Source organism: Colius striatus, chromosome 8, assembly GCF_028858725.1.
Source record: "Colius striatus isolate bColStr4 chromosome 8, bColStr4.1.hap1, whole genome shotgun sequence".
Taxonomy (NCBI): domain Eukaryota; kingdom Metazoa; phylum Chordata; class Aves; order Coliiformes; family Coliidae; genus Colius; species Colius striatus.
Genome location: NC_084766.1, coordinates 12,994,885 through 13,015,384, shown reverse-complemented (window position 1 = coordinate 13,015,384; position 20,500 = coordinate 12,994,885). Strand labels below are relative to the sequence as shown.

The window sequence follows — 20,500 nt, the reverse complement described above, 5'->3', positions numbered from 1 at the left end:
TGGTGAGGTGGCACTTGGAATACTGTGTCCAGTTTTGGGCTCTCCTCTAGAAGAAGGATGTTGAGGTGCTGAGAGGATCCAGAGGCAGGCTAATAAGCTAGGAAAGGATTCGGAGCATGTCTCATATGAGGAATGGCTGAGGGATCTGGAGCTGTTTAGCATGGAGAAAAGAAGACTCAATTCAGACGACCTCACTCTCTACAGCTACCTTAAAGGAAGTTGTAGAAAGGCAAGGTCAGTTTGTTCTCCCTAGTGACAAGCAATAGAACATGAGGAAATGGCCTCAAGTTGTGCTAGGGGAGGTTCAGGCTGGATATGAGGAAGAATTTCTTTACTGAAAGGCTTGTCAGACATTGGAGTGGGCTGCCCAGGGAGGTGCTGGAGTCACTGTTCTTGGAGGTGTTTAAGAGATGGGTGGGTGTTGCACTTAGTGAAATGGTCTAGTGGTTGATAGGGCCGGGACAGAGGCTGGACTTGATAATCTTAAAGATCTCTTCCGGTTGAAACGATTTTATGATTCGATAAGTAAAGCTGAAAGTCTTGATCACATTGTTAGTCTTGCCTGAAAAGAAAGCGTTCCTCTTCTCTATTTTACCAGTGTAGAGTTAAGCTCATCTTTACCCCTGAAACAGATCTGTTTTCTTGAGGAAGTCTACATGTATTTTTCACCATCAGCATTTTATCTGTCAGCTTTTACACCAGCCTTGACTCCTTTCTTCTTACAACGTTACCTTGTAGAAATTGTTATTTTGTACAGTGAGTGAAATTTATTGATGTGCTCTTGAGGTAATGGAGTACTAGTTAAACTTTGTTTAAAGGCTAACATTAAAGTCTAGTGATTTATATACCACCCTTTGGCCACAGGGGCTGATTTCAAGGCAGTAAGAATGTATGCATGTATATTTTTGCAGTTTCATGTAGTACCATTACTATAGAGTCACAAATAAAATAACAGAATGTTACACTGTCTTTCCCAACATGTCTTGTTTATACATAACTTGATTGGATTTTTTCCTGCCTGTTTTTGGTAGGGTTCTCTGATAATCCTTTGCTTGTCATATTTCTCTTGGCATATCAGCCTTTTGGGGTACTAAAAACTTCAGGATTTTCACAGAGTCACTACTGTTAGAAAAGACTTCTAAGATCATTGAGTCTAGCCACTAATCTCACACTGCCAGACCCCTCTAATTGCAAATCAGGCTTTCAAGCTCGTAGTAGATTATTGAGTAGTAGATGGATCGCAAGTTATGTATTGAGTCTTGACCTTGAAGGAAAACTTTTTTGAGTACCCTATTGCATCTGCAGAACCAACACTATTTTTCAAATAATTCATAATTCTGAAAGTCCTGTGTGCTTCATTGTGCAGTGTTTTGGTAATGAGGAACTTGCTTTTTAGATTTTTTTTTAAATTTTCTTTAGAGAACCATGTTCATTGTGATTTTTTTTACTGAATTATTTATGACAAAATTCAAAACCTCTGCATGAATACTATTGTGGTGGTTTTAGCCCTGGCTGGGTGTCAGGTGCCCACCAAGTCATTCTATTACTCCCCCTCCTAAACTGGACAGGGGAGAGAGAAATGCAATGAGAGCTTCATGAGTCCAGATAAGGACAGGGAGATCACTCATCAATTTGCATCACACACAAAACAGACTCAATTTGGGGAGAAAAAGTTTGATTTATTAAGGAACAATCTGAACAGAGCAGGGAAAATTGGAAAAAAATATCTAAATCTTAAAACACCTTCCCCCACCCTTCCTTCTTCCCAGGACTCCCCTTCCTTCCCCCTCTGAGGCACAGGGGATGGGAGATGGGGATTACGGTCAGTTCATTACAGATGGACTTTGCTGCTGTTTCTTCTTAGGAGGAGGCCTCATTACACTTCCCACTGCTACACTGTGGGGTTCTCCCATGCGAGATAGTCATCCACCAACTTCTCCAATATCAGTCCTTCCCACAGGCCACAGTTCTTCATGAACTGCTCCAGCATGGGGCCTTCCACGGGAGCAGCTCCTTACACCCTGCCCCAATGTGGGTCATCCACTGGGAGAAGAGTCCTTCCAGTACCAACTGCTCCAGCCTGAGTCCCTCACAGGATCACAAGTCCTGACAGCAAACCTGCTCTGGCATGCGCTCCTCTCTCCTCACAGGCTCCCAGGTCCTGCCAGGAACTTGCTCCAGTGTGGGCTTCCCACAGAGTCACAGCCTCCTTCAGACATCTACCTGCTCGGGTGTAGGGCCCTCCACGGGCTGCGAGTGGGTCTCTGCTCCCTGGTGGCCTCCATGGACTGCAGGGGCACAGCTGCCTCACCATGGTCCTCATCACAGGTCACAGGGGAGTCTTTCTTCCAGGGCCTGAGCACCTCCTCCCCATCCTTCTCCACTGGCCTTGATGTCTGTGGAGATGTTCTCACATTTTCACTGCCTTCTGCTGCTGCTGCAGTTTAGCAACTGCGTAGCAGCTTCTTTCCTTTTTCAAATATGTTATTCACAGAGATTCATTCACTTATTGTCCTGGACTTGATCAGCTGCAGGTCCATCTTAGAATTGGCTGACAATGACCCTGTCAACTACAGGGGAGGCTTCTGTCAGCTCTTTGTTTAAAGAAGTCACCCCTGTAGCCCCCTGCAGCCAAAGCCTGGCCCTGGCAAAACCACTACAACTATTTTTTAAAATCGTGTGTTGCTAAGTAGAAGGAGGAAATAAATGTGAAGACCCGGACTGTACAGAAAATTGCTCCTATCATAAGTTAAACAATGTTTTTCGATGGAATTTTCATGTATGGATGAAAAAACTATTACTCAAAACCCATGTTTCAAAAACTGATTCTTTTATTATAGATGCATTACAGTACATACAGTATACACAGTAAAAATCATAGACTGGCCCAAATCACTCACATTTTGGATTTATTGAAAAAAAGAGAAAGTTAAAGGGGAGAATTTGGAGAGCATATTGAGAAGAGGATAAAAATATTTTTTTTTCCTCAAAATATATCATAAGTATTTGAAGGATAATAGTTTAAAGGTTGTGAAAGGCCTATATGCTAAATAAAGCATAAATGTGTCTATCTAATATTGTTGGGATTGACTTTGTTGAGAAGATGGCTAGATATTATTAATTGATATCTGTAAGAGCTACTTTTTGTATCCACTTACAAGTGAAAAAAAAGCCCTAAGGAAATATCAAAACAACAAAACAATAGCATATGAAATAATGGCACGTGTACAAATAGCAAATTACTGCCATTTAATTTTTCCTGTAGTGCAGGAACTTGTTCTGGTCAATGGAATTGAGAAGTCAGTCATTCAAAACTGACGAAGGGGTGTTCTTTTGTTCCTTGAGTTGACTTCAAATACTGTTCATGTTAGCATAGCAACCAAAATCAGCAGGATTCTGAAGCTGCTTACTCCTACTAACAAAATATTAGACCCTTTTGATGGCCTACTACATCTACTAGGAAGATGGGAGAATGAGCATATGAGTGTCTCTGAACAACAAAGATAAGTAGTAGAAAAACTTGTAAAAAATATTTTTATTCTAAATACGTAGGCCTCCATTCTGGTCATGTAAAGGTTTCTTGTAAGAAGCCTTTACTCGCAGTAATAACACAGTTTAAATACAGAATAACTTTCCTAAGTGTCAACTTTAAAAGTCAGTGCTCTAATTAAAGCATGGCTATTCTGAACTAGTTCAAAGATGTCTGACAGAATTTTAGTTAGCATCTATTAATGAATGCATTGCTAGAACAGGATATGTTTTTGTTTCAGATGTTATCTTAGACAAAATTACATTTGACAGTAATACTAAAGTTACTAACCCTAAAAAAGAATAACCTGTTTCTTCTTTTTTCCCGCAGACACCCGAGGAACTAGAAGATGTATCTGACCTTGAAGAAGACCACGATGCACGCAGTCGTACAAGTATTCAGACTGAAGGGAAAACTGACAGGGTATGTACTAAACAAATTTATTTAAAAAGCAATTTGATGAGGGGAAAAAGTGCTATTGTGTTATTGTTCCTATGAAGCCATTTAAAGTCATGCAATGAATCATTCAAATCTTCTTCAACTCTTAATAGATTTCTGAAAATATGCAGAGGGCATAAAGCTGATTTGTATGAGCTGAAAGAGAAAAAGAAAGTATAAATAAGTTGTAAATACTTGGTGAACACGTAAATTAGAAAAAAAAAATTACACTTACTGAATGAAATCCCAGAATGCTGCAGTGTCATAGTTGTGGCTTGGTCTAGTAGAGGACTGATCAATGAGGAAATTTTTATATCTGGGTTGTACTGAATCCTGCAATTTGTATTAACCCAGCATAACCTGTACATACAAGAAAGTTCACAGGTGCAGAAGAGAAAGGGATATCTCTGAAACCTTAGCCACTGCAGTGCATGACTTAGAGACTTTTCCTGCTGTGTTCATAGAATCATAGAATGGCAGGGGTTGGAAAAGACATTGAGAGATCATCTAGTCCAACCCTCCTGCTGAAGCAGGTCCACCTAGATCAGGTCGCATAGGAACATGTCCAAGCAGGTGTTGAAGACCTCCAAGGAAGGAGATTCCACACCCTCCCTGGGCAGCCTGTGCCAGGGCTCCCTCACCCTCACAGTGAAATAAATTTTTCTTATTTTTAAGTGAAACTTTTTGTGTTCCAGCTTCATCCCATTAGCCCTTGTCCTATTGCTAGATACCATCAAAAAAAGTGATGCCCCAACCTCCTGACATCCACCATTTAGATATTTGTAAATATTAATGAAATCTCCTCTCAGTCTCCTCTTCTCCAGACTAAACAACCTCAGTTCCCACAGCCTTTCCTCAAAATGAAGATGTTCCAGTCCCCTGATTATCCCATGTGTGAAACTGTTCTGTAGTTTTTTGCTTAACCAGAGAATTTCTGAAGAATTTTGGAAAACTTAATATGGTAAATCTGGAACTTCTGAATCCGATTTTCCTGTTGGATCATCATTTTTCCTGAGGACTTCATTAATATTTTTGGTTTACTGTTTCCATTCAAACATTATTAAGAGCCTGAAAATGTGTTTGAGATAACAAAAGGTTTCTTAGTACAAAATCGATATATTTAGCTAGCAATCATTAATCTTCTTTATGTTTTCATTTTAAATGTTTCAGTAAAACTTTACTCTTACACACAACTTTCTGAAGAGGAATGATCCATGGGGCCAGAATTGTTTAGTTCATTACTGGTTTGCTCAGTACCTAGAGCAGTAACAGATCTCTCACACTTGATTAATTCTGGTATTACTTCCATCATGGAAATTTTAAATGCTAGAACTGAGAAAAAACACAACAAGAATTCTGTCAATAACATTTCAATTCACATATGGTTTTCAGCAAACATATTTTTTTAATTCAACAAACACAAATATTTCTTAAGGCCCTAAATAATGAACATCTTTATTAAGACCCTAACTAATATGCTTGTGTTGCATATATGCTTATCTATTAAATGTTGATTTAAATGTCAGTTGATTCTTAAAAGTATAGTGAGAAATGCAACAACTGTGTGAAAGATCACCTCATACAATCTTATCACTCAATAAACATAATTGGCAATTAAAATATACTAGCTGTCCATTTCAATTTACTCTTTCTTACTGTTAGCACATTTTCCTCATATTTCAGGCTAAAATTTCTAATTTTAGGAAAGTTATCCTTCAAAATATTATCCATATAAGGTGGTATGAATTTGTTTGGAATAGGTACAGATAGTGTGCTTGCTTATGTTCAGAAGTATTTCAATGCACTTGCATTTTTTTCTCTCACTAGGAAAACAGAACTAATAGTTTGTAGATGTTTACTGTCACAATGTAGTAACAAAAGAACCACTAAAGCTTTAAAAGATCACGTTTCACACATGGTCTTCCACTTCTCAGTTGAAGTAGAGTATTTCTTTAAAGGAAAGGGTTTTCTACAAGACAGACATAAAAAAAAGTACTTCCAGATGACTACACAAAGAAGTAAATGCTAAGGACAGTTGTAGGTAGGGAGTCACTTATGAAGAATGAGAGGTATAGGCTGTTCCTGTGTAGAGATGCCTCTGGGACATGGTTTTGCTTGTATTACAGAATATATAAGCTACACTGTCAGTGAGTTGGGAGGGTTGAAGGGAACATGATTTATAGATAAACTCTGGTTAATATATCTGGAAAAAAACCCAATATTTTGACAGTATAGGATGTACATTTCTATTTTTTTCTTCCATTTCTCTTCCAAATAATACAATTAGTATAAGTGTTCCTTTTGGGGGGATCTAGATAGCAGTTATTGGTTAAAGCCTGATTCTGTATCTTTTCCTAGATTTAAGATTGTGCTATCAAGGCTGTAAATGGTACATTACCCTCAACATATGACAGAAACCTTCACATACTTATTTCTTTCTTTTTTTTCAAACAAGTGTTTAAACAAATATATTTGCTGCTGCAGCAGATGTGAACAGTGATTTAAGGCCTCTTTGTTAAGACTACTTTTTGATATTCATGTTTGAAGACTTATATCTAGAACTTATTTACCATTATAAAGAATCTGTATGTGGAAGGTATCTTTTAAAATTTAGACAGGGATTATCTTATTTGGGTTCTGCAGCAGATTTCTGTACTGTTGTGAGGCTTTTGCACCAAGAATGACTGAGTTCCAAAAGTGGTATGGCAAGATTACAGAGTAACCTTTTATCTTCCTTGAGTTCTTTCTCTTGGGCATTTATACAATTTATACATTTATAATATTATAATATTATAATATTTATACATTTACTTATACATTTATACAATTATTCAATTTTATTTATACATATTTGTCTCTACACTAATTCTGCATAACAGCACTTTTGATTCCTCCTGCTTTGTCAAGAGTGTCATAAATTCTCCTGTGTCCTATCTCACACTGCTCCAACAGGGAACTAGTGCCTATGAAAGTGCCTTTTTTCTTTCTCTTGTTATCACAACATATAAAGCATGTAAAACCAGATGTGACGTGCATATGCCACTTGTTACAAAGGCTACATCTTAACTAGGAAATCTCATTTTCCTTATGTCGGAAAAAGTAATATATTATTAATTATAATTTCTTAGACTTTTTCTCTCTGTAGGTTTAGTGATAATAGGACCAAGATTTGACCTTGTGGTTACGTTCCTGACCCTGCAAGTATATAGACAGTATTTGAAATGTTACTTCATTGATCTTTCTCTCAGATAATTCTATATCTCTGAGATGAATATGATAGTGCTTATGACACCATCACACACCATGGGATGAAGGTTAACATGGGCAACATACAGAGAGATCTGTCAGTAATTAAACTGAATAACAATACTAGTGATTATTTGTAGGGCAGTTTTATGTCACCAAAGAAGATCTTGGGGACCAAATTCTTAGCTTCTGTGAAAACAAGTAATACTTGTGGGTCCAAGAGCTAAGGCAGTTTTTCTCTGCTGAAAGTTATATCTTCCTCTAGTTGTTGTGTGTAGTTTGTGTAGTTACTCTGCAGGCTTATCACACAGTAGTTTTTCATGAGGAAATTTATGCCATCATGATCAGTTCAATTCCACTAAGGTAGTTAGTGGCTTATTATCATGTAATTTTCTAATGAAGAAAAGGTCAAGGAAGAATCTGCCCAATTAAATTTCAGACTCAAAAGACAATGTACATTCTGATGATATGAGAAAATGTATTTTAAGTGTTTAAAGTTGCTAAATAAGTGTAGAGAACAGCTTAGGTTAATGTCAAGGTTATTGCTACAGGTCAGGTGTTCATATTGAAGAAGAGGCGACATATTTTAGCTTGTACATAATCCTCTTACAGAACACGAGAACAGAAATGCTTTTAGGCAACCATCCACTGACATTTTTTTCTCTGAGTTCTGCAGACTGTTTTGTGAATACATAGGGAAAAAACATCTAAAAGTAAGATCTTTTGTACAGATTTGTTGCACATCGTGTTTGCACAACTCAGGGTTGATGAAGAGTTGACTCAGTGTATATTACTGTGAATGAGAAAATATAGGCTGAATTATGTTACTGTTCTATTTGTATTACATCTTAAATACCACAGTCATTAATAAATGTCTAAAAATGTATTTAAAAGGAAGACCATATAAATGTCTTGCCAAACTCTCTTAAGAAAAGAGGTTATAAAATCCAAACACCAATAACACGTGTTGATACTTGGATTAAAAACATTTAGAAGCTAATTTTCCATCAAATGAATCCACTATTCTTACTCAAAGAACAAATATTTTACAACTAAGTTCCAATGCTACTACAAAATCTGGCATACGTTAATAGGAAACATGTACTGTTTTATTACTAAGAGCAAACAAACAAAAGTTTAAAATACTTTGAAAGTTTAATTTTTATCATAGCCAAACATGAGCTTGAAATCCCGATGATAACAGTTCAAGAGAATGCAAATAACTAATTTTGAGTTTTATTGATAGTAATTTTGACAATACGTGGCAAAACATTCTGTGTCAGGAGTCATGATCTATCAAAAGCATTTCATTTCCTTGCTAATTAAATTACCTCAATTCTAGTCAAAGGAAGAGATGAAATTGGTGGAGCACTCAAGGTTTTAGTAGTATAATATTATATAGTGTTACCAAGTAGACCTGGAAAGAACCCCAAGAAGTAGGCTAATCCAGCCATTTGTCCCAAGGTAGAATAAATACACCTTATCTTGACACATAACATAAACAAGAGCAATTGCATTGCTATCTCTATTCAGCTAATTACTAGAATTGGGTGTTTGATGGAAAGGTCCGCAATGGACACAGAGGATGTGAGGTTTCCTTTCTGCATGTATGATGGGTTTTTGTACTTACAGATCATTGATCTATGTCCTCTCTGTTTTTAAACTCTTGACTAAATAACTCCAATACTCCTCATTTGTCCTTTAAGATAGTGGTTTCTGTATGTCTTTTTGCTCTCATTTGCTCCTCTGGATGCTCTTTAACTGATTAATGGCTTGTAGAATTTTATGCCCAGATTATTTATGTTGCTAAATCTATTACGCCAGCTGTGGTCTCAACAATGAGCATTAATGTAAGGTTTACAGTATTTTCTTCTCTGCATAATGTAGAATGAGTTTTGTATGTGGTTTGCCTTTTTACTAGGAGCACATTCTGATCAACTACAAGTCTCCATCTAGAGAACTGCCGATAACAGGTTTTGTCTCAGTTCTATGTGCATATTGGTTATTTTTCTTAGGTGTAAAACCTTGTACTTGTCTCAGATAAGTACATCCTATTATTTTTTTCAGATCAGCCCTCAAGTTTCTCAGGATTGCTTTGAATTGTAAACCAAGGCTCTTACTTGTGAATGTTACTGTTGCTTCTGTCATCCATGCTGTTAGTGCAAATACTGAATAATACCAGTCACGGTAGGTCCCTTCAGAATTTTATCTGATAGATCCCTATGGTTTGGACATATTCTTAAAAAGTATTCTGTGAGAAGTTTTTTAACCAGTGTCAGATCCACTCAATGGTTATTACATCTAGATCATATTTCCCTAGATTATATTTGAGGATGACATGAGAAACAGTGAAAAAACCCCACTGAAGCCCAGTTTTATGACATGTCGCTTCTTCATTTGTGGGCCTGCTACCCTGGGAAGAAGAGAAATTAGATTGATATTATATATCTGCCTCATCTGAGTAATTTTTAGTGAAGGCTAATGTAAAAATGGCATTAAACAGTTCTATTACCTCCCAATAGCTTTACCGCTTTATGTAATTATGCTGTAGCTAAAAATATAGGGGAATTGACATGGCAGCACAAATGAGGCACTATGAACTTGTTCAAAGAATGCTGGACTTCAGCAGGCATGCTACAGTTCTTAAAACTGGGAGAAGACAACAGGTAGTAAACAACAAAAGAAATTCAGCTTCTGTGATTGTCAGTGTCACACACCCACACAGTCCATCCCTAGGGAACATCTTGTGTATTCATTTTGCCATGAATTGCTAAGCATCCACCATTCTCTCTTTCACTTCTTGATCCAAACTTAAACAATTATCCACCCAGTACAAAAAGTAATGTTTTGTAAAATGTAGCAGACAGATTTTACTCACGCTAACAGAGAGTCACTTTTGGCTTTGTGCTGTATAAAAATGTACTTACAGAGATTCAAAACATATCTATGTAACCGTCTTTACAAACGCCTTTCTTATGCTCACCTTCCTGATAAAATTGGCTCAGCTGATGTGCACATGTTTTATGACAATCATCTACGAAGTTTGTTCAAGAAAAAACAATGATAAGGTCACAATTGGAACTGTTATAAACAGTTCGATTGAAATATATTACTCTCCTTTGAATGATTTGGAGGAATCTTGTTTCCTCCCACCAAATGTTCAGCTGGCTACAGCCAAGGAATCAAGAACACAGGTGAGCTGGTTTCTTGCGGCTGCTGAGTCTGTGATGGAATGAAAAGCTCAGCTATCCACTAAGGCAAAGCAGGGATGTGAATTGGGTCTTTTTGGATGTATGCCATTATCTTCTAGCTAGAGTATGTAAAATGCATATTTCTTCATATTCATCCTGGTAAAAGCTCTGAAAAGTTTGTCATGTGCTCAATTATCAGGAGAGTAGAATTTGTTTTCTTTCTATCCTACAGAATTGCATAAAAGTAGAGATTTTCCTCTTCTCTGGAGTTACATGACACACTGCAACCTACAAAGCAGGAAGTGTTAAATAATTTTCAAAGAGAGGTTCTTCCCTTTGAAAAGGGTGACTGGCTCACCTCTGTCTCAGAAGGAGTTTTCAATAACATTAACAGTTTCTTGAATGTATTGTGTTTCTTTCTGATGCTTTTCTTTCCTTTTTTCCCTTCTGCAAGTAGTAAGATTTTTAGTGATGTGGATCTGAGCAGTCTTTTTTTTAGAGAATCAGGAAAGAAAATGTGTGTGTCTGTCCAAGAACTGGAGAGAGTAACCATAAGTTTATGGGAAAGTCAGTTTCCTAAAGTGTAGCCAGGGAGGCAAGAGGCCAGTTCATTGGGTTGAGATCACATTAGTGAGTAATATACCACTGAGACAAGAGTCAAAATCTTCACCAAGTAGTTACTCCCTTTGTTTTTATCACATGGACAACTTGTTCTGACCTTAGAATTTCCGTATCTGTGATAGCAAAGTGATGGAAGCTTGGAAGGGGGTGAAATGAAATGTCAGTCTCACATGGTAAGACAAGTTGAAAATGGGATGATGCAAATAACCCATGTTGGAGACTCCTAGCTGACAGGGTGAATAGCCTTCTGAAGAGTTAATTCAAGGAAATTAAAGATTTATATTTTTTTTTAAACTAGAAGAAAGAAAAAGACCCACCACCCTAAAACTTCTTCTCTCACCTGGTTTTAACTCTGTTATCTGCTACTGCAAGAAAAAACATTTTGTCTTAGAAGTAATGAAAAAATCATTTTTCCTGGTGCACAAAATAAACCTGCACTCATGTAATAGCAGTCATTCAGTTCAGATCGTTATTTCACATTCACCATTATGCTGTCTATTTTGATGGAAAGTCATATCTTCACTTAAAAGATGGTGCATACAGTTGTTTTATTTTGTTGCTGTGCACGGTTTTAAAGCAGTATAAGTGAAATGAAAGATAAATCAAGGTCAGAATTGTAGTTTCCTTTGCCCCTTTATTCCAGTGGATAAAGTGCCTGATTCTACCTGAAACTCATTATCGTTGGCACATAGCAGGATACTATATGTCATGGTTCCCTATTAAAATGTCATCTTTCTTGTGGTTTCCAGATTTAGGCCTATGTCAAAGCAGTATTGAAGTTGGGGGCTAGGAAATACCCTAAAGCATCCACCAATCAGCAAATATGTACCAGATTATAAAGTAGGATACTTCTTGACTGGAGCCCAGCTCTTATTTTTGTCTGTTTCATGCATTTCCTAGCAAGATTATCCTGAAATAATGGGGAAAATGTGTCTTAGTCTTCTCTGGTCTGTTTTAGTTTTGTTTTTTAACAAAGCAGGAAAAGTATTCCTTAAAGTAGTTATACTTTCTAATTCTGTGACTGCAATAATGACATAGTTATAGTGAGTTTCAGGAGACCTGTAATTTCTAGTAATTCACATAAATGGGGAAATTAACCTTGTTGACAGAGTGATTCAGGCACAAACAAGATCTCTGAAATGGTATGGCTTGAAAAAATGTAGGCATTATTAAACTGCTTACCTGTTATACTAATTATAAGTAACTCCGCCACTGCCTTAGCTTTCTGGTTTATGGACAGTACATGTTTTATAAACAAGAATTAGTCATATATTTTGTTGTTTTATTGTGGCATAATTACAGTGTTTTATGAATTGTCGTATGTAACTGTGAGTTCCTGATGGCCTGTGGTACCAAGAGGTGTACCACATGATAGAGACGGTGATATACAAAACCCACTAGAGCCATTGAGACCAAGACACCAAGAGGTATCTTCGCTTCCTGTAGTAGAAGGTGTTCTAAAGGCCCATGGCTACCATATGGCCACATAAATTCTTAGCCACTGTATGCTACCTGGCCTGGTACACAGGGGGTGTATCTGACACTTGTCTAGAACAGACTGATAGTCTTGCTCATGAGAATAATATTAGGTAAAATATTTCTCTTACCATGCTGTATTTTCAGATATTGTGTCACTCTTTATCTATTAAATCCTTCACTAATGCTTGAACATAGGCAGAATATATGCATTCAGTACAGATTGAATGTTCTGATTCCATAGTCTGAACTTGAACAAAACATGCTTTTCTACCTATACTAAACATTTATTTGAAACAGTTTTGGATGGTGGAATGTTTGCAAACAGTGCAATTTGAACCCACAGCTTAGTATAGGACTGTGTCCTGGCTGAGCCCAGTTTGGCTTTGGCTGAATAATGGATGTTTTTCTCTTGTCATTCAAGACACATTTTTGGTAACCTTATTCTCATAATGCTTTATGACATGTTCTATTTAAGACAGAAGATACATGTTTGAACAATTGAGTCTTTCTCAGTTCTTAAAATGATACTGTAGAACCTTTGCAGGAGAGACAGCAAGTATAGTTGAAAGTTTTGGTACCATTAAACCTTTATTCTTTCCTACTAGAAAGAATAATATATTTTTTAACTTGCATACTTAAAATTAACACTTAGGCTCCTAAGAAAAAGGAAAATATCAGTCATACTTCATAAAGACTCTTAAGAAGAATTTATTCTTCTCTCAGTACATTAATATTACTAGTTTCATGGCCACCACTGTCCTCATAACACTGAGGTAATTTATTTTACCAAACCCAATGACAGCATACAGGTTTTGAAATTCAAAAGTGCTCAGGCTGGAACAGTTGACTCAAGCTATGGTGTGTTTAAACTATGTATTTAATAATATTCAGTGATTTTGTTTTACAAACAAACCAAACCAAGCCACTCTTACATAGATTTTTTTTCAAACCAAATTATTTTACATTTCAGGCCAAGATGACTCAACTGCCAGAGGCTGAAAAGGAAAAGATAGCTGAGCAAGTGGCTGATTTCAAAAAAGTCAAGAGTAAGCTTGATGCAGAGATTGAAATATGGGACGATACCAGCAATGACATAATTGTTTTGGCCAAGAGGATGTGTGTGATTATGATGGAGATGACTGACTTCACAAGGTAATTATGCAAAAAGAAAAAAGCATCTTTGATATTTATAAATGTTGGAGGCCATTGTCATACTGGTATGGCAGGAAGTACTGAGCTAGTTAGCTTTACCTCACTAGCTAGTAGTACTGAAATGAAAGGAAGTTTGAACTTTGTAATTATGCTTGTCCTTAATTTTTGTTTATTTGGGTTTTTTCCTGTCTTATTTATTTGGTTGGGGTTTTTGTGTATTTTTGAGTGCCTTATTTCTGCTCTCAAGGAAAAAGGGAAAGTAACAAATTAATCTCGATTTTAAGCTGTAGTTTTGTCTCATCTGTTGTTTTTCTACTTGTACCATACCATGCTGTGACTCATAAAACATACTGTACAGAGCATATGTCTGGCTGTATACATTTGGATTCATACAGATTTTGTATTACATTACTTGCTGTTCCTTTCAAGAGAACTATATCGTGTTGCTATATGTAGATTTAAACAATGAAGTGTCCTATAGCGGATACCTTTCAAAATATGTGTTCTATGATACATGTATATAGAAAACAATCGTAAGTTCAGGATCTTTTTCTGCTACGTACTGAATAAATGTGCAGTAAATTTAATCAAATCAGTTCTACCAAATGGAGGTACTGGTGGTGTTTGGTTTTGTGGGGTCTTTTTCCCATGTGGTTGCTAATAAAATATTTGCTGATGATAGGTAGTTGGAGCCTTAAAACATAACCATTCTTGCAAGATATTTCATGTCTCCTAAGTTCTCTCATGTAAGATATGAAGGAAAATCTAAGCCTCTTGGAAAAAAATCTAAGCCTCTTCAGGTGTGTGAATTAACAAAGTTGCATAGAGCTGAACAAGCCGGTAAAGCTGTGGTCTGGCTTAGGCCTATTCTGGGAAAGACAATTGTTGCATCTTATCATGGTAGCACTTTCTAAATTCACCTGAGAGAGATCTAAAGATCTGCATGTTGAACTCTGCAATCCTTTTATTCTTTTTAAAAGTATATGATTTATATTGAGACCTTTGGAATAAACCGTATTGTGCCATAAACTCAGTCTTTACAATTAAAGTCACTTCCCTCACCAAAAATCTTTAAATTTTTAAATAATATAAATTTAAATTTAAATATTTCAATAATTAGCTTTAGATTAATCAAAGTTATTCTAGGCCAGAAACTATTTAAGATTAATCAAGGCCAGTTCATAGTCTTAGTTTTGCATCTGTGGCTCTAAGTTGAACACACTATAATCTGTAGTTTTAAGTTGAAGTGTAGCTCATGTCCAGAGTTGCTGATAGCCAAAGAATCCATAGAGCAGTCTGAAATTAATCCACTGCAGTAATTTACTTGAAGGTAAAATTAAAATCTATTGGGAAGACAGCAAGGAAATCCTAGTCTTCAGAGCATGGTAGGGAACTATGTTATTGGAAGATGGGTTTTAATTATTCACTTCCAAATTTTAGGAAATGCATTAATCTTTTGTACTTCAAAGTTGTTTAGACTATAATTTGAGATATGCAAGCATATGCAAGTACATACTCTATTGTATTTGATGCTGAAATTGTAATCTCTTGGGGATAACACTATCCAACCAAGTTTTCTGTTCTGTTTCTAGGGCTGTTAGTAGCAGAAATGAAGGTCACTCTGTAAATACTGTATGTACAATAATGGGCCATTAAACTCAATGAGTGCTTTCCAGAGGTTTATTTTTTCAAGGTCCTTTTGGTATCTTAATGTTTTTATGTATTATCCTAAACAGTTATGCAATGGTAATATAGTTAAGTAAAAACAAGTTAATGTTGGTATCAAAAGAACTCATTATTCAGACAGAAGGTAATGAGAATAATGATGACACAAAGTATCAATGTGTATACCTCAGATCATTAACAGAAATACTTGAGGATGACTTCAGTGAAGGCCAGTGATAATGATTGCTCAGCAGAAGTTAGGACTAGTGTAAAAAGTAACTATCTGAAGTAGATTATGATGGCTTAGCTTCCTTATTTGATTATAGAGGCAGATGTGTCTGCTATTGTTTTTTGAGTCTTGGCAGAAAGGACCCATAGAACCTTATTTGAAATAATTCTTACCCTACTGAACATTCATGAGCATGTCCTCTGCAATAGACACTAGGCCCGACTTCTCTAATTTTATGTAGCTTGTATTTTTCCAGCTTTCTTTAAACTTTGTGTATGCTACATGACATAAGCATACTAAAACTTGATGAGGATCCTTACTGTGGCGAACCATCCTATAAATCATTGTCATAGAAAACCTGTAGTTGACAAGTGGAAAAGTAATTGAGCAAGAGCTCAATTGTTGTAATACATTATAACAAATGTTGCAAATAGCAGCAGCTGTGGATCAGTGCTATGAGCATGGTAATCAGGAAGGTTTATGCAAAACTGGTTATGTTGATCCCTGGAATCTGTTTAAAAATCTGTGAAAACACATAAGCTTTGGCCCTGACAGGCAGAAGTGAAGGCATTGGTTAATAGGCATTTTCTCTGCTGAAAATGTGGTCTCCTGTTCCTATTTTCACTCCAGCAGAATTTTGCTTTTTAGGGGATACTATAAAAAGTTCCTGATAGTTTTGTTGCTGCTAGAAATGAGAGAATTTGGTAGCAGTTTCTTCCCTGAGTTCTGCTCTGCTGAAACTGAACTGGATTGTAGTTTTAGTTTCTTTAGAAGTACTACTGTGAATAAGGCAAGAAGAACAAGGAGTGTGAAATTGGTCCTATATTGCCATGATGTCAAAAGAAAAAGCATTTAGAAAAGCTGAGAAACAAATGAGGTATTGGTTATTGCTGTTTCCACTGGTGTTTCCTATCTGTCATCAGCCTGTAGCTGCAGTCCCATTCCCGTCTTTCTCTGAAATACCTTCTTGGCTCAGCTGTGCTAGCTTGCCTGGTGACTGACCAGAAACCATGGTTATTTCTCCCTCTGGCCTTATGCAGAAACAGCAAAGCCTGGGAGATGGTTCCTTTGTGCCTGTCACTTAGTACCCTCCTCTGAATATGCAGGAGAGGTGTGTTGTCACTTCTCTGTTTAAAGGGGCTAGGCATTTTCAGAGCACCAGATTGGGTCACGATCTATCCAGAGTGCATATCTGCATTTCCTGTGAATGTTTGTCGTGCAGAACTGTACAGAACAAGGTTTGCTTGATTTTCTAATTCCTTACGGACTTGCTCAAGATAGTAGGATATTTGATTTCTTTGGCTAGAAGGGGTTTAAACTTATTTTCACCTCCCAAAGTGTTGGGAATTGTGGGAGATACTTTAACAGCATCTCATTGAAACTTCCCTATGCAGAGGAGGAATTTGCTTGACTAGTGTTCAGGGATTCCAGTTGCCATTCTAGAAGTTTCATATGTAATTGTTAAATATTAAATATTAATTGGATAGTTTAGAGACAGAAAGATGATTAGGTTGCTCCTTTCCACAAAACCACCGTTTCTGTAGTCCTTGCACGTGGTACAAGCTGTAGGCTAGCAATTATGACATTTGTTAGTGAGAGATGGCAGCAGAGATGGATATTTATTTCTGTGCACTAAAGTCAGATGTAGCCCAAATTCTGTCACCATGGTGAGTGTTGACCAATTACTGTGAGGGTGACGGAGCAGTGGAACAGGCTGCCCAGAGGGGTTGTGGAGTCTCCTTCCTTGGAGGTCTTAAAGACCTGCCTGGACATGTTCCCATGTGACTTTATCTAGGTGACCCTGCTTCTGCAGGGGGGTTGGACTAGATGATCTCTAAAGGTCCCTTCCAACCCCTACCATTCTATGATTCTATGTTATGGAGTAGGGAAAGCAGGACTTCAGTTCTTGGTTCAGCTTTTGAAAGGCTTCTGTTTCCTGGGTCAGAATGAGAAATAAGGATTCCTCCATCCATAGTTTTTCCTATTGACCGTCTTAGATAACTTTATAATGAGTATTTTGTTTTGTAGATCTCATTTAAATCATCTAACTTTCATTTAAAGGGCATCCTGCTGTCTAACAGTGCAATGTGTGTGATGTGAATATTGATGAAGATGTATTAGTGCACCTAAGTCCCTTTGTAGTCCTAGGTGTCTGATGCCTGAAATGCCACAGCTGTACAAGGACCATTATTGGCTTAAACTCAGTCCAAAAGTTATGCCTACTCATTTTAAAATAGCCATTTATTCTGTCTTTTAGCTTCCACTTTTGTGGCGGTGGCATATCTGTCATGCTGTGTGGGAATACCCTATTTTAAGGGAATGGTTTATGTCTTGGCAATTACTGAATTTTATGCCTTTAAATTGAGCCTTTAAGTAAACATCATTCCTGGGAAGACTGTATAAACACAGAGCAGTCAGTTAATTTAACTCTCTGCTTAGATTTCAGTATATGTGGCATTGTTTCGTTATATTGATGGGTGGTATTTAAGTGAAAGATTAGAACAGAACTGGCATCTGAACAGGCAGACTTGTATAGGAGTCACATGAGCCTAGTTTGGATTTGGGATATGGGAGGTATCTGGAAAGCAGATACTATACAGTGTATTTCAGTTTTAAATCTTGGCCTGTGAACCAGTTGTTTCACCATAAACAGAAGAGAACTTACAGAAATTTGACATTAAAGTAGATATAATTTCATGACACAAGGAATTCTGAAACATAAAGAATTACATTAGGCCACAATCAGTATATATGACTGTCAGGGTTTAACTCCACAGTAACTAAGTACCATAGTGCTGCTCACTCACTCCACCACCACCATCTCCCTGCCATGGGATGGGGAGGAGAATCAGGAAAAGAGTGGGTTAAGAACAATTTACTAACTAAATGAAATAAAATATAATAAAAACCACATATATAATAATAATTGTAATGAAAAAGAATACAACAAAAAAGAGGAAAAACCCCCATGTATGCACAATGCCATTGCTCACCACCTACTGACTGATTCCCAAGCAGCAATCCTCCATGCTGACTCCCTCCAGTTTATATACTGAGCATGATGTCCTCCTGGTATGGAATAGCTTTTGGCTAGTTCAGGTTAACTCTCTTGGATGTACTCCCTCCCAGCTTCTTATGTACCCCCAGCAGGGTAGGGTAAGCAGAAAAGGCCTTGACACTGTGCAAGCACTGCTCAGTAATAACTAAAACAAACATCCCTGGGTTATCAAATGCTGTTTTCAGCACAGCGCTGTACCAGCTAGAAAATTAACTCTACTCCAGACAAAACCAGCACAGTGACTAAGAGCTGTGTTAAGGTGATTACAATTTTTTAAGCATTTCAGAGTTCTCCTCTAACTTAGAATTACTATTTTTCAAAGCTATATTTTATAGAAACGGAATAAGTAGATAATAGATGGGCTTGGATACACTGTTGAATCAATAAGAAAATACTTCTCTCCCTCTCCCCAAGCTTTCTAATAATTTTCAATTTACAATATTGGTAAGAAACCTTGGCAGGGCTCTTGAAATAGCTACTTATTTATATATTTATCCCAAATACAGATATGAATCCTGGTTTTAAACACATGCAAAAGTGTGGACAGAATTATCCCAAAGACAGCTTGGGGTTAGAGAGATACACACACATGGGTGGATATGTATTCCCTTAGGATGCAATACTGCTATGCATCTCACTGCTGTGTCCCTCTTCTCTGCCATTGTTTTGGAGTGTACGACAGTCAGAATTATCTGTAAAAGGAATGGAAGGGTGAAAGAATATGGATTTTGGTATGTATATACACATATGTGTGCTTCTATAATTTGGGGTTTTTTTCTTCCCTGTGTCCTGTCACATTAATTTTGCCCTCCATTCTCAGTACAAAAGTATGAATATTCACTGATTGAAAATGTCTAAGTTTAAAAATGAAAGCAATATTAATTTTAGGGGAAAAATGTATTTAATCATTTGGATTACACATTGATGTTCTGCCATTTTGTTTTCCTTTCTGTAGAGGTAAACAGCAAGAAATTGCCTGACTGGCTGTAATAGTTTTAAAAATATTTTAATTTCTCTGCTGATTGTCTGAAAATGTACAAGGAGAAATCTGTGGTGCAGGGTTTTTCTTGTTTATCCTAAGCTTTCTGTGTAAATGGAGGACTTTTCTTTCTTTTTTTCTTTTCCCCCATTGCCATAGCAGATTTATAATTAAGAAGGTATTTACCAATAAGCAAACACAAATCCTCTTTTGCTCATATAAAGCAATGTGTGTCTAATTCAAGCAGTACTTACAATGTGATAGCATAATTTTAAATTAATTTTGAGAAAGTAGCAAGAAAGACTCATAAATATTTACAAATATCTAAATGGTGGGTGTCAGGATGTGGGGACATCCCTTTTTTCTATTGTAGCTAGCAACAGGACAAGGGGTAAAGGGATGAAGCTGGAACACAAAACGTTCCCATTAAACATAAGAAAAACTATTTCACTGTTCAGGTGAGGGAGCCCTGGCACAGACTGCCCAGGGAGGGTGTGGAGTCTTCTTCCTTGGAGGTCTTCAAGACCCACCTGGATGCGTTCCTATGTGACCTGATCTAGGTTGACCTGCTTCTGCAAGAGGATTGGACTAGATGATCTCTAAAGGTCCCTTCCAACCCCTACCATTCTATGATTCTATGATTTCAGCGCAAAAGAAAATCTGTTGAATTTTTGAGGACAGTTTTAGTGGCCAGTCTTACTATTTGAATCACCAAGTTCATCATAACAGAGAACTGTTAGGATGTCTTCAGCATGTCTTCACTGTGAGTTTTTTTACAGCACTTTTCATATAGGAGAAATACTACCAGGTCCTCAGATGAATTTTAGACATAAAAAGCAGAGCTTGTGGCCATGTCTGAGGTGATTTTTAAAGATAAGCCATGGTGAGACCAGCTGCGGTAACTGCCTCCTGC

At 37.0% G+C, this 20,500-nt stretch overlaps 1 protein-coding gene across 1 annotated transcript in view; it reads left to right on the top strand.

Annotated features, from left to right (window-relative positions):
- CTNNA3 (catenin alpha 3) overlaps positions 1 to 20,500 on the top strand; it is a 493,584-nt gene that overhangs the window by 420,898 nt on the left and 52,186 nt on the right. Inside the window, exons 13-14 of the mRNA XM_062001246.1 lie at positions 3,860 to 3,952; positions 13,475 to 13,656. Coding sequence (XP_061857230.1) covers positions 3,860 to 3,952; positions 13,475 to 13,656 — 275 coding nt within the window. The remainder of the gene's footprint in view (positions 1 to 3,859; positions 3,953 to 13,474; positions 13,657 to 20,500) is intronic.